The 16,328-nt window shown below is 38.2% G+C and overlaps 2 protein-coding genes across 2 annotated transcripts; one reads left to right on the top strand and one right to left on the bottom strand.

The window, feature by feature from the left end:
* Positions 1-1,424: 1,424 nt before the first annotated feature.
* ttk (ttk protein kinase) lies at positions 1,425-9,524 on the bottom strand. The gene is made up of 25 exons (XM_026294490.1): positions 9,399-9,524; positions 8,835-8,922; positions 8,505-8,727; positions 8,253-8,359; positions 8,013-8,156; positions 7,732-7,846; positions 7,563-7,644; positions 7,302-7,429; positions 6,997-7,084; positions 6,788-6,863; positions 6,432-6,654; positions 6,052-6,158; positions 5,656-5,799; positions 5,373-5,539; positions 4,865-5,010; positions 4,610-4,733; positions 4,120-4,212; positions 3,821-3,978; positions 3,461-3,612; positions 3,248-3,372; positions 3,080-3,154; positions 2,818-2,994; positions 1,950-2,046; positions 1,774-1,859; positions 1,425-1,696 (listed from the first exon to the last, which is right to left on the bottom strand). Exons 2-25 carry the CDS (start codon positions 8,920-8,922, stop codon positions 1,628-1,630), a joined length of 2,994 nt encoding a protein of 997 aa, XP_026150275.1. The 5' UTR covers positions 9,399-9,524; the 3' UTR covers positions 1,425-1,627.
* Positions 9,525-9,966: 442 nt separating this feature from the next.
* Positions 9,967-15,052, top strand: ebag9 (estrogen receptor binding site associated antigen 9). The gene is made up of 7 exons (XM_026294319.1): positions 9,967-10,267; positions 10,656-10,750; positions 11,115-11,196; positions 11,961-12,116; positions 12,351-12,461; positions 12,890-12,981; positions 13,558-15,052. Exons 2-7 carry the CDS (start codon positions 10,668-10,670, stop codon positions 13,673-13,675), a joined length of 642 nt encoding a protein of 213 aa, XP_026150104.1. The 5' UTR covers positions 9,967-10,267; positions 10,656-10,667; the 3' UTR covers positions 13,676-15,052.
* Positions 15,053-16,328: the final 1,276 nt, after the last annotated feature.

Genomic DNA, 16,328 nt, shown 5'->3' with positions numbered 1-16,328 from the left:
TGTCAGTTTGGACTGATCCAATGTTTAGTTCACTGCTGTATTGACCAGCGCTGTGTTCGCACCTGCGAAATAAAATACGTTTTTATGTAAAATAATATCCCTTTGAGGCTTCGAACAATATGTGGTGTAATACATCTTTGTATTTTGAGAACTACTTGTTGATGGTAATTTATTTGAATATTGTAATTTCTTACATAAAGCCGTCTAAAATATTACACAGGCTCTTTGGGGAAAGGAGAATATTGTCGACTCCCTGAGGTACCCGAAAAAAGTGGCAGAGTGAGAACACTCTGTGCAGCCTCCATGAAGAGTAAAAGGTTGTGATTGGTCAAACAGGGGGCGGTGTGCGCTGTTTTGTACACGATCAGTGCGCACGTCATGTTCGTGCAGTATAGAGCCGCAACAATAATATCAACAGCGCCCACATGGGGGCGAAACATCCAGTGTTGTCTGTGTGGACAGGTGGGTCTTCTTCACTTATATCAACAATGCGATTTTTCCCAGTCTTCTTTGCAGAAAAGCTGTTTTTCTCATTTCAGACAAGGAATACTTACTTGTACAAAATATAGTGAGATTGTCAAAAAGTTCTTTTTTTTTTTTTTTAAAAAAAAAAGGATATAACGACGTGGCTTGTTTTTACTTATTACTAATTTTAAATCCTAAACCATGTTACACGGTTTTGTCTCTTCCGTCCTTTAGTTTTGAAGGTCAAAATGGTCGGTGTGCCCTTCTGTGCCGGTGTGAGTTAAAATCTGTGCGATACACTTTGCAAAAGTTGGGGACATTGTCATTTTGACTTTGAGATATGGGAATAAATTCTTAAATCTAGCTGTTTTTAAAACCGTATGTATGTTTTATTTATTTTGCCGGCCCCCATCTGAGCCTTCTCACATTTCTACCACTGACGCTTTATTCAACTTCCTGCGTCCACTACCTGCACAGATACCAACTGTGCAGCTGGGTTGCAGGTTGCACTAAATGGTATGTGGGTCCATTTTAAATCCTGCCGGTAATATAAGCATAGAACAGCCACAGTGAACTGATAGGGACTGCAGAGTACAGGCCGGCACTACAGATTGTTATTAGGAGCATATACACAGAGCACAGATCACACACATCTGACTCTTTCTTCATACACTTAAAAGTCCTAGCCTTCGGAGTTGTTTTTTGAAGTAAGAAATCTTAGATGCAAATATAAGTTATTTAATAGCATAGTCTACTTTATTCTGGTTTAACTTTGCAAAACTACATTTGACGGCTTTCTGACACTAGCTTGTTTTACTGAGAATTGTTTTTCAGTAAAGAGGGATTTAAAAAAAGACCACAGATTAGGAAGACATGACATAACATAAAACAAAAAGTATCAACAATTGAAAAATGTGCCCTACAGGAAAAAAAATGTCCATTGTTTTTTTACATCGTGATTCCATACCATTTCAAAAAATGCATTAAAAAGATACACCTTGTCAGTTCTCAGTTTATATCGGCTCAGAAATAAACCAGCTTGTAAGGATATGGTATATATGTATTTTATATGGTTAAAGGTAGGCATGGTATATGGTAGGCATGGGGAGGGGCGGTATATGAACAAACAAAATAAAAATCCACAACACATTGTACAGGATGGTTAGGACGATGACTTCGCACACTCTGCAACATCCAACTTCTTGCCGCTGTTGCACATTTTGGCCAGATTCTATGAAATGCAGAAACATGAATTACAATTTAAGCAACTTATGAATGGAAACAAAGTTTCTTTCAAATAAAACTTACATTAGCTGCTCGGATGATGCTGTTTGGAGACTGAAGTGCTGCGAGGTCTGTTAAGATCTTCTTGAGATCATTGTTACATAAATACTCTGAAAAAAGTGAATTGAATATCAGTCATGTAGTGAACAGGGAAACTGGCTTCTGAGTACACTGACTTTGTGCTGATGAGTGGGTGTAACCTGGTTCAGGTGATCCTTGAGGCTTTAGCTGTAGGTATGGATGGTCCAGCAACTCTGCAAGAGAGATTCTCTCTCTGGGGTTTCGTACCAAGCACCTCTGAGCAACCAGAGAAACAATAGAGCTTAGTAAATTTTATATCACCAGTATACCTCTAAGATCTGACACTGTTTAAATCCATGGCCTTGATTGGTGAGTAAATAGGTATGAGTATTTTAGCTATATCTATAACAAAGACTCATTTTTTAAAGAGAAACACAGTCCAGCTTTGCTTTGAGCAAATTCATCATACAAAAATTGATCCAGATTTCTTAATCTTTCAGCATCAATATAACAGTTGGGCACAAACAATGGAAGCATATATCAGCCATTACACACTTTATTTACTTGCAAAGTGCACTTATTTATTTGTTTAATTTTTATAGAATACCTGTAAAAAGCACATAGGATATCTTTAGGATTTCTGTTACTGAACAGAATGACATATGTGGAAAAACCAGACTGATATTAATAACTGACCAGCAACTATTCCCCCAGAACAATTTCTTCTGATAAAAAAGAAAAACATACATAAACATCCTTTGCGTAGAAATGTCTGAAGTCAATATGGAGTTAACATGATCAGTTTAAAAGCTTTTATGCAAGCAAAGTTATATCTCTTGCAGCGATGATAAATTGACTGACTTATCTTTATGAAAAGGACAGTATGTTCCAAGCTCATAGACCAATATATCAGTTAAACACAAATTAAGTCAATATAAGATGGACCATTTCAAAATAGTGGATATCTTTAAGTGTAGTGAACTGTTGAGCATTTACTTGTATGTTTTATGTTCACATTACACTAATGTAGTATATTTGTGGTCTCACCTTCAAAACATCCAGCAAATCCTTCTCAGAGATGTCAGGAAACTGGATCTTATGAGAAGGATCGATGATAGCCTGTAGCTTGGTAATCTGATTGGTGATGCTTTGGAATGGAGTCTTCCCATAAGTCATATAGTACAGGATGCATCCAAGGGACCACACGTCACCTTTAGGACTAATCTGTGCAACAAATGATGTGTTTAACCTCATCACTGAATTCATAGCTTACTGTACAGGCTGTTGAATCTAATAGTGAGCAAAATACCTTTGAGCGTGCTTTTCCTGGTTTTGATGACGTATCTTTGATGGCTTCAGGAGGCATGTAGTTCAGGGTTCCAACCTATGTTTGGCAAATACCATGTGTTACAGAGTACAGACTGTGGGATGCAGGTTAATAGTATAGGCAAGAGACTCTATACAACAAAAATCTTACTTGTGAATCCTTCATGATGCTTGTTACATCTGGCTGGATTCTGTTTGCAATGCCAAAGTCAATAAGCTTCAGTGAACCATTCACGATGACAAAATTAGCTGGCTTCAAGTCACTGTGGACAATTCCTGCAAAGATGACATGCATATTTGTAACGGTTAGGAAGTATCACCGGTGTACCATTTATAGCCCTGAGCGCTTTAACAGGAGCACAACCATGTTTGTGAATGGTATGGACGGCCTCCAGCATGTTCTTCCAGTAGAACTTCCTATCCAATGGATTCACAGTCTTGCGGTTTCGCAACCAAGTGTTCAGATCCAAGTTTCCACACTCCATCAGCATGTAGATGTAGCTGTTGGTTATTTCACTGAAAACACATATAAAATAATCAGCATATTTGTTTCAGAGATCATAATTACAAGGAGAACTGACTTTCTCTTAAATCATTTAGTCTGGTGGCAGTGCAGTGCTGTTCAACTCAAAATGGTTTGAAGAAAACCAAATAAAAATGATATTTCATCTGTTCATTTGGCCTGGATGTCGTGTATTAGCAGTATTTGTGGCCATGTACTCACTAATCATAGAGCTTTATAATTTGATCGCTGTATTGCTGCAAGTGGTTCAGATGTCCAATCTCATTTTTGTAACTTTCTATTGTCTGAGCATCAGCCTCCTCAAGGTCCACGTATTTCACAGCAAACAGTTGCTTCTTATGATCGAGGACCTGGTAGACCTAGAAAGACAGGTATAAGCGTGTTAACTCAACCATGGACAATAACACATGGTTATAGTTAAGACATGAAGGAAAAATAAAATGATAAAAGGTATCTGTTTCTTTTTTTTTTTTGCATATATAAAATCAATAACATTTTACCTTGCTTGATCCACCACGTCCAATCATCTTGAGGATGAAGAACTGCTTGCCCTTAATGGTAATGGATTCATTTGATAATGGAGTAATGGATGCCTAACATTAGATTTAAAAAGAAAAAGATACATCCAGTTACTACAGTTCTGAATGATTCTTTGAGTAGCAAACCTTAAAACAGAAAAAGTCCTTTTATAGTCCCATAGAAAGCATTTTAACATCAAGACAAGCTATATTGATTTCTACATGTCCAGTTGTTTTTTTAATGCTTCAGAAAAAGGAACATTAAGAGCCCAGATCTCTCTTGATCATGTGACTGATTTCAGGTTATTGCTGTTGCTGTATATTTAACACAAACATCAATGACTCTTGGTTGAAAAAAACAGATGTGTTCAGACTGGTAACAGCTAGGTACATAGTAAAAGGCATGCCTCAAAAAAAAAAAAAAAAAAAAAAAATTTTAAAAAGCTTTTCAGTTGATTAGAACATACTTTACCTGTGGGGTTAGGAAACCTGCATCTTGCTTTAGAGGTGTGCTTGGCTGCTGAACAGGTCCAGCTCTGTGTGCTGCTGCAGAGGAAGACACCTCGGGCACTCTCTTTACAACAGGAGTAATAAAGCTGAGGGAAAGAAAGATGGAGTATGTGTAACTGGGCAGATTTCTATTGGTATAAATATGCACATAAAGAAACAACAATTCCCAGGACCTTTAAAGCTAATTAAGTGCAACCAATAATATTCTCAACATTACCTGCTAGCACAGGGGTTTCTGTCACTGCTCGGTGTCTGGCAGACTGTTTGCGGTTTCATCCTGGATGAAAGCTGGAAGGATGGAGTGGGAAATGGTTCCAGTACATGAGGAATGGGTCTGGGCTCAGGTGGGGTTGTATGTTTATCCTATGAACAAAATCATTTGGATTTGTTCAACACTGGGTAATGTTATAAGATTAAATCATGTTCATTTGAAACTCACATGAAATGATTATAAATGATACTGATATCCCAGTGATGAATTAATAATATTAGCAATTAATAAAGGGAATGTGATGCCCTCATTTGGTAAACTGTCCTCACAATTACAGAAAAGAGAAGACAGTGCCCAATTCTGCCAGCTAGGAGCAAGGACAGAGAACTAAATAAATTAACAAGGTAAGACTAGCCAACACTGTAAACAATACCCCCAAATAATAGAACCTCTTACAAAGGATAGGTAAAAATGCATCACAGAGAGTAGTAGCAGACAAAGAATTTTAGCACACCTCTGGTGACACATGCCGGCTAATGAGAACTGACATCTTCCGGTCTGATAGGGGCTCCTTGCTGGTGTTTTTAGGTTGCTCCACTGAGCGAAAAACACGAGCAGGAAGCTCAGGTTCATGGTTTCCACCATAGCTTGGCATACTTCCTCGCACAACTGTTTGTACTTCTAGAAAAAAAACAAAAAAAAACCAAAATGAAACACGAGTGACAACAGGAGTTGCAGACCGTGTCCTTTCCGATGATTTGACCTTTATAACGACAGAATCTTCAATTAATGTCTACCTGTGGTTTGCTCCTCTTCCTTGGTGAGCATTATCTCTTTCTCCCCAGCTTTCAGCTTATGCATGGCCACCTCCAGGTGCTCAGCTGGCCTGGCATTTAACGCCTGGGCTTTGTGTAAAATTGAGGTTGCTTTCATCACATTTCCTTGAAAGTAAAAAACGAAAGGGGGGGGGGGGGGGGGAATCCTTTTTTAACTGCGTTTTGCAATAAAGGATGGCACACTGGCAAATCCCCAACAAATTGCCTCCAGTTTGGGAGTCGTTCTGATCACAGCTGGACACAATAATATAGCATGTATTCCATGAAACACTATGAATTGCAAGTCTGATTAGTGTCTGTCCATTCTATAGGCCAGATCTTTGGGGAATTTTAAAAAAAAAAAAAAAAATCTAATACCTTGAGAGAGCTGAAACTGGGCATGTGCTATGTGGACAAAGGCAAACTCTTTGCAGTTGGATGTTGCAACTATAAAGTAGTCCAGTGCTTCCTCTGGGTCTTCAATCCTGCAGAAAAAGAAATGTGGTTACACGTAAATAGCACATGACAAAACTTTGATATACTTTTAAAAAATAACAGTAATATTAAAATAGAACACAGAATATTTTCAGGCCTCTTAAACATCAGACAAAGTGAAAGGTTTAACATCACAATAAGATGGATGCCTTTCACACAGTCAGTTTATACCATTAATACTGCATCACTCTTTTCACATCCAGTCAAATAACCGTACTGTGACAAAACTCAACTGCAAAAATAAAATTTGCATTCACACTCACCCCTTGAGCTCTGCATATCTGACCAGTATTTTGGCATAGCTGGCATTTTTGCTGTACTGTCTGATAGGCAGCTTGGAAAAGACTTTTGAATAACAGTGCTTGAGTTTATTGAGGAGGCTGACATCTATGCGTGGGTTGCCTCTTTTCTCCAGGTTCATCAGATAAGTCCAACATGACTCAGGGGAATTTCTTTTTAGAACCTGGTCAAAACTGTAAGTTACATCTGCCAGAGAGAAATATATAATTTAAACAGTAAAAATTGTCCATACAATAAACACACACTGTTTACAGAGATTTTTGTAATTCCTTAAAGAGCACAAAAATGAACCTAACATCTTTTCAAGGTTAGACAATACCTTCCAGTTTGGGATTATCTGCTGTGGCATGGGTGTGAAGGAATGTGGTGGTGGATTCTGCAGCTGCCTGGTCCTCCTAAGAGCGATGCAATAATTGAGGAGAAAGGTAACACACTTTCTTCTGCTCAGGGTGAACATTTTTTGTTGAGCACAGACAACAAAGGCTGACATTGCATAGACTGAAACTAATATGGTAGGTTTATACTCACTTCAAGATTGAGTAAATCTCCATCTGCAGCATTTTTCTTTGAGGATGACAGCCCAAATACAGGGTTCACGTTTGAACCAGATGTTTGCCTAAGGCAAAATTAAACAATTAAAGTATTTACCATGCATTACATTGTTATTACCCACACGCACCTAAAGTAGATTTTGTCTGTGAGGTATGGCATAAATGGCATGTGTGTGTATATTTATTTATTTATATAATTAAACCAAAAAAAAAAAAAAAAAAAAAAGAGGTTCCATATGGCATAGCAGACATAAGCACATTAAACATGTTCAGAAATAATACCGGAACAAACAGGCGGGGACTGATGCATCACTTTTAGTCAAGGGTTTTCCATGACTATAGTTGGCATCATCATCATCATCACCATCCTTTTCTGGGATTGAGAAGGGCACTACAGGAACTCTCCCTGGCTGTAAAGCAGATGATGAGAATACAACTTTAAAACTTCTAGGTCTAATTTGAAATAACTTCATGTCAAAGAAAAACATTCAATACATGTAAAAGTAATTTCTGGTAACGCAAGCAGGGTAAAATGTAACTCACCACGAAAATTGTTCTCTTGCGTTGAGATCCAGCTCTCCAGTCTGGCAGTTGGTCATATGATGAGCCACCCAGGGGCTCAGTCCTCAAAGCCAGAAATCAGCATAAGATGTCAGACATATCACAACAGAAGGGCTTATGTTACCTCTGACTTCTAAAGTTTTATACTTACCCTGAACCAGAAACACCGGAGAGCTGCAAGTCTCCTGTGCCATCTGATATCCTGCCTGCTTTTTGGAATTCTGAGCCTTTTTTCACAGGATCATGCATGTTAGCATTCTGCAACACTGGCATAAAGATAAGAAAATGAGATAAGCATTAGAAACATATAAGAATAGTAAATTAATAATGTTATATAAGGAAATTACACTGTAATGGTAAACTTTGAATTTCTGAATTGCCGTACACGAGTCTCATCACATCATGCCTTGGAGTAAAATAATAAATACTCACATGGTGCATTTTCCTTATCCTCTGAACAGAAGACTTGTCTTTTCCCTGACTGCATGCTCTGCAAGGTAGCTTCCAGCACCTTCTTTGGTTTGGCACCCTGTTCAATAGCATTCTTTAATATGTAAATGCCTCTCTTTGTGTTGCCTGGTAAGATGAAACAGCAGACACTGTTAGGTCTCAGATAAAATGTCATGGGAATGTATTTATTTTTTGCAAGAACAAGAAAATATACATGTCTACCTTGAGAATGCTCAAACCTTGCATGTGCTATGTGGACAAATGCAAAGTTTGGGCTGTGAGATCTTGCCACATTGAAGTTGTCTTCTGCTTCATTAATATCTTGAATCCTAATAAAAAGCAAAAATAATTAAATAAAATAAAATAACAGAAAGTGCAGCTAATACACATTCTTTTATGAAATCTTGTGATGCCTAACCAAAACTGGAAAGCAAACAAAGGTCTTAGGAAATAAGCCAAACTTTGGTTACTTACGCTTTCAGCTCTGCAAATCTGACCAGCATCCTAGCATAGCTCTCATTTTGACAGTATTTTCCCAGTGGCATACTGAAGAACACTCTGGTATAAAAGTCAATGAGTCTAGTGAGGTGGTTATGATTCAGGTGAGGGTCCCCTTTTTTCTCCAGGTCCATCAAATACGAGAGGCAAGATTCAGGTGAGTTTGACCCGATCACCTGGTTAATATTGTCTGTGTCATCTGTAAGAAGTGCATGGTTTCATGATAACTTCATAACATATGAACATAGTACGAACAGCTATATGAACCATTTACATTATTGCCAAGATTACTTGGTATGCTATTACCGTCACTGAGATACTTCTTAATTTTGTTGAGCCTTTGAAAAATCATGGCAAACTGCTGCTTTCTGTCTGTGTGCTCCTCTTCCTCCATCTGTAATGAAAGACACATATTCTACTGCACAACCGGATTACAGTATGTCTGCTCTCTTCACCAAAAACTGTTCAACACAACGAGCATTTAAACGTAAATGTACATCAGCCATGGATTTCACTTATATCCCATTAAAAGGTGCAGTCTTTTGAGTCGTTTGTTCACATTTTGGCATCAAAGTATTAGCGGCTTTGCTGAACTATAACGTTAGCTGGAACTTACTGAGAAGCAGGCTAGACTGACAAAGGACAACCTATCGGTCCTCTTTAGGTGAGAAACATAGTTACTCCCTTTGTTTACAGTTTGAATTAGCCTGGCTAGCTAACCTTAGCTAACATGTTAGCTGACGTAATTGCTAACCGTTGTATGCGAGTTCGTTCTTTTGTGATTCATGCAAAATCTAGTTCAGTTAAAACATATATATTGGCATCTTCAACTACATTAAAAGAAAAATGTTACTGTCACAAACATCTCACCGTATTGACGCTTTTATTAATCCCTTCTCTCTTACGGGACACGAAAATAAATTTCAACAGAACTCCCCGTTTTCAAATATGCTACTTCCCTCCAAATCCGTGCGTTGATTGGGTGGTTTGTGATGACGACATGGTGCATTCGCGTTACAGATTAAACTGCCGTTCATTATGCTGGTCTTGAAATTACACTTTTATCCATATAACTCATTTTCACAAACAAAGATGATAGCAATAATTGTCTTCGTGTGTTTGGGACAACCCATGAAATACTGTGAATAGTCTTTATAATCTGCATAATGATAAGAATGCAGACTATATATCGGAAAATATATTTAATTAAAAAATATCTGCGTGGAGAATATAAATTCTGAAAGGTGAATAGTTAAATGCATGTTCTACCATAGTGTCTTTAAAGATGATTCACATGTCCCTTGGATAAAGTACCAAATGTCACTTCAATCTGCATGAGGTGAAATAAGTCTACGGAAAACACAAGGCACATGATGCAACACCAATTTCCAACAGCTTCTGAAAGTAACAGGACCACGCTGTACTTCCCTGTTTCCTGCTCCTCCCAGCTCAAAGATGGCAGCCACGGGACAGAGATGAGCGACGACGCTAATTTTAGGAGTGTTGTCATCAAACCACATTGGCGTTTACAACTCTTATATGCCTACTTTTGACACGACAGGGATCTGATTTGTCACCGTCAATGTGTCCACTTACGAAGACGGTCAGAGGCTTCAGAAATACCATGTTCTCCTGGGGGCTAAGCTAGCAAGCAACGATTAGCAAATAAATGAACTTGTGTGTTGAAGCCCACGAAAAGAAACTGCTGCTCTGCAAACGCTGTCCTGACGTCTTGCAAGGCGAGTGTTTGTTTACACGCTGTGGAAAAAAAAATCATGCGTTTATGTTACAGAAATATCGGTAGTGGTTGTGTTATATCCATCGTTAACCTAAGCCTTATTGCGATCTCTTGTTTGTGAAAACTTCCTATTAAACAGAAGAATATATATGTCGTTGGTGTGTCTGCGATTACTTGTGAAATTTCGCAGTCTCTTCTCTCATCTTTCCAGATGATGAATCCAGTGGTTGGACATCATGTTCATATACGCCAGCAGGACTCCGGGCAAACTATTTCTCCTGCAGAAATATATGTTTGCTGAAGACTTGGGGTCACTACACTAAAAACAAGACACACGCACATCGCAGCAAACCCAAATGCTAATGTTTTTGTTTTTTCTTTCCCATCAGCTACATCTCATCATGGCCATCACTCAGTTCCGTCTCTTCAAGATCTGCACATGTCTAGCCAGCTTACTTTCCTTTTTTAAAAGGTTGATATGTAGGTAAGGGCTACAGAACACTTAACAAATGTCCAGTGCCACTCATGAATGCTATATTCAGCATAACACTGATTTCTAAACAGAGATACATTAAAAACCTTGTCTGAAAGAAATATATTTGTTTAAAAATACCACAATAAATTTGTGGTACTTGACCTGCGTTTTGGTAAAACATTCCACACCCACCTAGCTAGCCCTCAATTCTTGCTATAATTCTTGTAATCTCTAAATAATATTAACTTGGCAGAGCTTTTAGGTCGTGGTTAGTAAAACAGTCTTTACACACTAAAGAGGTCTGATTTGCTGACTTTTACACTATCAGATTAGTTTCTTTTGACTTTTTTTTTTTTATTATATTACTCTGCAGGACTGGCAGGGGTCGCAAACTCAGCGGTGATCAAATAACCCTCCCAACAACAGTGGATTTTTCAACATCAGTACCAAAGCAGGTGGGTATTGCATCAATTAGCAGCATCTGCCCTGTGGAGCTCAGAGACAAGAATTCTATATTTGGAAAGGGAAATACTGGAATAATCATCATTTGAGTCATCTCTGAATTTTAATGTACACGTGCTTCGGAAAGTATTCAGGCCCCTTCTCCTTTTGCACACTTAATTGTGTTGTGGTTTTGCTTTTCAGTGTTAAGCTTATCCCAGCTCTCTTTGGGTGAAAGGCAGGGGTACACCCTGGACAGGTCACCAGTCCACAGGGCCACATAGAGACAAACAACCACATATACTCACCCTCACTCCTATGGGAAATTTAGAGTCACCAACCTGACATACATGTTTGTGGACTGTAAAAGTCATATAACAACCTGCTTGGAGCAAACCGTATTTAAAGTACTCTGAGACATGGGGGAAAATATTCTTTGGTCTGATAAGACAAAATGTCATAGTTTAGGCAGAAGTCTAAGGGCTGTGACCAGTAAACACCAGGCACTGCTCATCACCTCGCTAATACCATCCCTACAGTGAAACCTGGTGGTGGCAGCATCATCGGCCACTTCTCAGCAGGAGGGAGAAGTAGGGTAGAGACTTACCCACAAAGACTCATAACTGTTATTGTTGCCAAAGGGGCATCTACAAAAAGGGATTTGAATGCTATCTAAAACCACTATATCTGTTAATACACATTCATACATACACATACACATTCATTTTCTACTGAAATGCATGACTTCAAATGATATTTTATGTTCTGGTCTGCACAGCCAGAGATTGAAGAATGGAGCTCCTGGGACGAAGAAGCTCCGACAAGTATTAAGATTGAAGGTGGAAATGGAAATGTTTCCCCTCCACCCAACGATGCAGATGATGAACCCGACTATTTCAAAGACATGGCCCCCACTATCAGGAAAACACAGAAGGTATGCCAACCGGACAGTGCAGCACAGCAAAATGAATGATACACAGGATGTCTTGAATATATTTTTGCCAAGCTGGTGACATTCATTACATGTCATTACGTTTGCAGAGCTGGTCTTGTTAGCTACCAAGTGTGTCATTATGTAGGGTGAATTGTATTTAGATTTAATGAAATCTAATGATTTAGGTGTTAAGGTGTTAAGTCTTCTCCTCTGTGTCTGGGCTCCATGCTACAGATTGTGCTGAAGAAAAGGGAGCCTTTGAACTACCTAGTGCCTGATGGCTCAGTGGGATTCTCCAGCAGACTGGCAGCCTCTCAGGATATGATGACCTTCAGTCCTCCCTCGGTGAGTTACAGTTTTACACTCTGACCTTGCAGAGCAGAGATGGGGACCTGCAGCTCAGTCCTAATACATACTCCGGCCCTGGGTTTTTACATGTTTCGATTGGACAGCTTTTGGAAATGTAATATTTGAATATGCTAGAAGAGAAATGGATTCAAAGTAAAACTTGTTGTGTAACTTGTTAGGTTTGTAAAGGCGTTAGTGAAAGTGGTAGGAGGTTAGACTTGTATACAAAAAGAAAAAAATCAAATTTCTTCATTTTTCCTTGAATCTTCTTGTGATGTTAAATGTGTTAAAACACATTTCTACAGCAGAAGCTCAGTCCTCAACAGTTATTACTCCCCATAGTGTGTGTCTATTAACTTGTACAGCCATCTATTGTAGTTACAGTAGCATCTTCACAGAAATGAATGGACACTGCTTTTGTACAGGCTGAGTTGGGAGAAATGGACAACTGGCAGGAGGATACAAACGCATGGGAGGATGAGTCTGATGCAGCCTGGGAGGCAGAAGAGGTGCTCAGGTAAAAATGACTTGAATCTGTGTCTACATACAGTGTAGTACATACATATGCACTACTGTCTGTTGGTCAGGTGTTATCAGGTCATCAACATTCATCATTATTAATCCACTTGTCCGTTTAAAACAGTTACAGCAACAAGTATGTAGGTTTCGGCTACTTTTGGGCAACATAAACAAGTTATTAACAACAACAAGCCATATGCTTTTAACCTGATGTGCAGAAGTTATGAGGAAAATGTTCTTATTTACCTGAAATTGTATTTCTGGCTTCATGATGAATCTACGCTCTGCTGCTAAATGCTCCAAAATGTTCACTAGCTTGTCTTGAACTGTATTTTATTGTAATAGGCAGAATTGTAACAGGTAAAGAATATTTTCCATGATCTGCTTCTTGTTACTTTTATTTAAGGACTGTAGATTTACCCAGTGGCCAGCAGGTGGCAGCATCCACCCTTTTTATTTATTTATTTTTTTCGGACTACCACTCTAGGCTTACTCACTCTCAGCTGACCTAGCTTCTGCTGATGTGCTCTGTAATGACATTGTTTGCATCCGTGCATTTGCCTTCGTTTAACAGACAACAGAAGATGGCTGAGAGAGAAAAGAGGTCCATGGAACAGCAAAGGAAGAAAATGGAGAAAGAGGTTCAGAGAATGATGAAAAAGGAGCAGAAGATTGCTGTCAAGCTTTCATAACGTTTCAGGATTGCTCACTGTCGGGCCATAGGGATAAAAGGCGCAAAGACACTGAATCGATCTTTAAAGTCATCAGGCTGACCAGGATTATAATCCCACACAAAGGTTCTTTCTTATCCAGCCTGTTTTCATCAGCAGCCATTTTAGTCTGTTTTCCAGTTGCAGCAGTATGAAATGCACCATCCTTGAGGACAAATAACACTTGGAATACTCACTGTTCATGTGGCATTTTGGTCTTAAAGGGAAGGTTGTATTTATACAATCAGTTTCACCTTAGGTTAAATGGTAGATGCAGCATTAGACAGCACCCTTTAGATAAAATTTGTTAGGTAGCTTAAAAAACATGTACTTTCTTGTTCTTTTTCCCCAGGAACATTTGTAAATAAACTGGTACCTGTGCTACCTTTCAAAACTCAAATAGGGAGTACATTCCTCCTCTTTGTCTTATTTATAACCTCAAAGGGCAAAGGCGTGTAAAAACTTTAACTGTCACTGTATACCAGTGACATCCCTTGGTTCGCTTGATTTCTTTTTATATTTATGTCTTACATTGTTTGAAGTCTGATTTTTTTTTTTTTTTCTAATGAGTGTTTCTTCAGGTTATCTCTCTGTGTGGTGCAGCCCTTATTACACTGGAAATCTGCATTAAAATGAAAGCTGAAGGGTTTCAAAATGAGCGAGGAACCGAACTGTGGGTTCCTCTTGTAATCTCATGGCTGGTGATCTGCCATTCACTCTCTTCTCTGTCAAGATGCCATCTTCATAAGAAGTGGATTATCTTGGCCAGTAACAAGATGGAAAATAAAGTCTTGCTTCTTTTCTCTGAAAACATAAGGCTAGCCGTTGACATTGATGGGTTTTTCTGACCATATTGTTATGCATAATTTTAACGAATTTAATGTCTGATGGTGTTGGAAAAATTGAATAGTTCCAGTTAGTGAGCTGTTGTCATGGAGACATTGGCAGAAATATGTAGACATGATAGTATGTCTTTGCTGACTTATGATAAAGGGTTTGAAATGAGGAGAGGGAGTTAAATGTCTGTACTGAATGTGAGAATTAGAAAAGCTCTGTGAGCAGTATGATTTCCTGCTACTTAAGAAAAATTGAGTTAATATTTATCGAATGGGTTATTGATACTGAGGTGCTGATTCTGTGAAAGCTTTGATAATGAAATGACTGTTCGTGCAAGATCATGGTTAAGAGTTAAATTTAAAGCAAGTGTTAATTTTCAGGGAATTTAGCAGACAATGTGGATTAGTCTTTACTTTAAAATTGTGCTTTGCCCTACAGTTTCCATCGAGAAAAGCTGCATGTTCCTCTGTCTTGTCATCTTGTAGTTAAATTTGTTTTCCAAAAATGAATCACAATGATCCAGCTGTTTTTCAATCCTTTTATTCACATTGGTGTGTATGACTTCATGTCACAGCATTTTGTAATGATTGAGCACAAACAGACTTTTGAGTCCACAGGATTAATCTAAGATTTGGCAGAGTGTATACCTGCGGTATCACGTCTTTTAAATATAAAGTAATTTGATTTATACCTTTAGAGCTGATGACGACTTTGGTCATGAGTTTGCTGCCTGATGTCTGGGAAACACTATCTAAAGTTATAGTACTGTGGTAGAGATGACATGATGGGTGGTTTGCCATTAAATGTTGTAATTTATGATCCTCTTATGAATTCTGATTTGAAGGATCCCCTGACTTTCTCTTGCGTCATCGAGGTTGACATTTTTGTTTTGACTAAAGATCAACTATTAAATGAATTGCCCTGAATTTTGGTAAAAATATTTGTCTCTTCAGTTTGTGTCCTATAGTTTCGTGTTGACAAACACCTACATACCTTTGAGATTCCCACTATACAAGCTGTTTTATGCTTGTTTGAAAATATTAACATGCTAATTGAAGTAGAAGATAGTAAACAACAGAAAAAGTTTTTTTTTTTTTATTGTGACCATGCTGACATCATCCTAAAGCATCACAACACTTTGCCAGTTGCCACCACTCATCTGACCCCAGCTGTCTGAGGACACTGCCTCCCTGTCAAAACCCTATGATTTTCCAAAAGGGAAAATGCCTATGATCAGTTTCCAGAAACAGAACAGAGTGAAAGTCTTTCGTAAAAGGTTTGAGAATCCTGCTTTATACCACGATTTCACAAAACTTGCACATTTTCAGACTTATTAATACCATTGGTGCTAATTTAGGCATTGACACAGTAATACATCTGATGATTATACAACTTAAGGATAATACCATATGGCAGTGTAAAAGACTTCACTGCAAGATGCCAAGTGTTAGTTCATTTAGACAGTTACTTTAATGTGCATTCAGTATGGGTGGATGTTATGTAATTACTTTAAAAAAAAAAAAAAAAAAGTGGTTGTTTTTGCCAGTAGACTTAAAACTGTTCTGGCTCAGAATCCACTGGTTTGTAAAGTGGTTCTAATGCACTTTACATTTTCAGCTCCACAAAACCTAAGTGACATCTGCAAATTCCAGCCAGGAAAGTTTTTTTTTTTTTTTTTAATGTAAGTAAATCTATCATGAGAACACTGGTTGGTTGCACTTGCATTCAAACATTTGCTTTTTTTTTTTTTTTTTTTTTAAATTAATTTATGTGAACATCGTGCACAGATGGAGAAACT

The sequence above is a fragment of the Mastacembelus armatus genome, chromosome 16 (assembly GCF_900324485.2).
Source record: "Mastacembelus armatus chromosome 16, fMasArm1.2, whole genome shotgun sequence".
Classification (NCBI taxonomy): domain Eukaryota; kingdom Metazoa; phylum Chordata; class Actinopteri; order Synbranchiformes; family Mastacembelidae; genus Mastacembelus; species Mastacembelus armatus.
The sequence above is the reverse complement of the archived record's forward strand: the minus strand, read 5'-3'. Positions and strand labels throughout refer to the sequence as shown.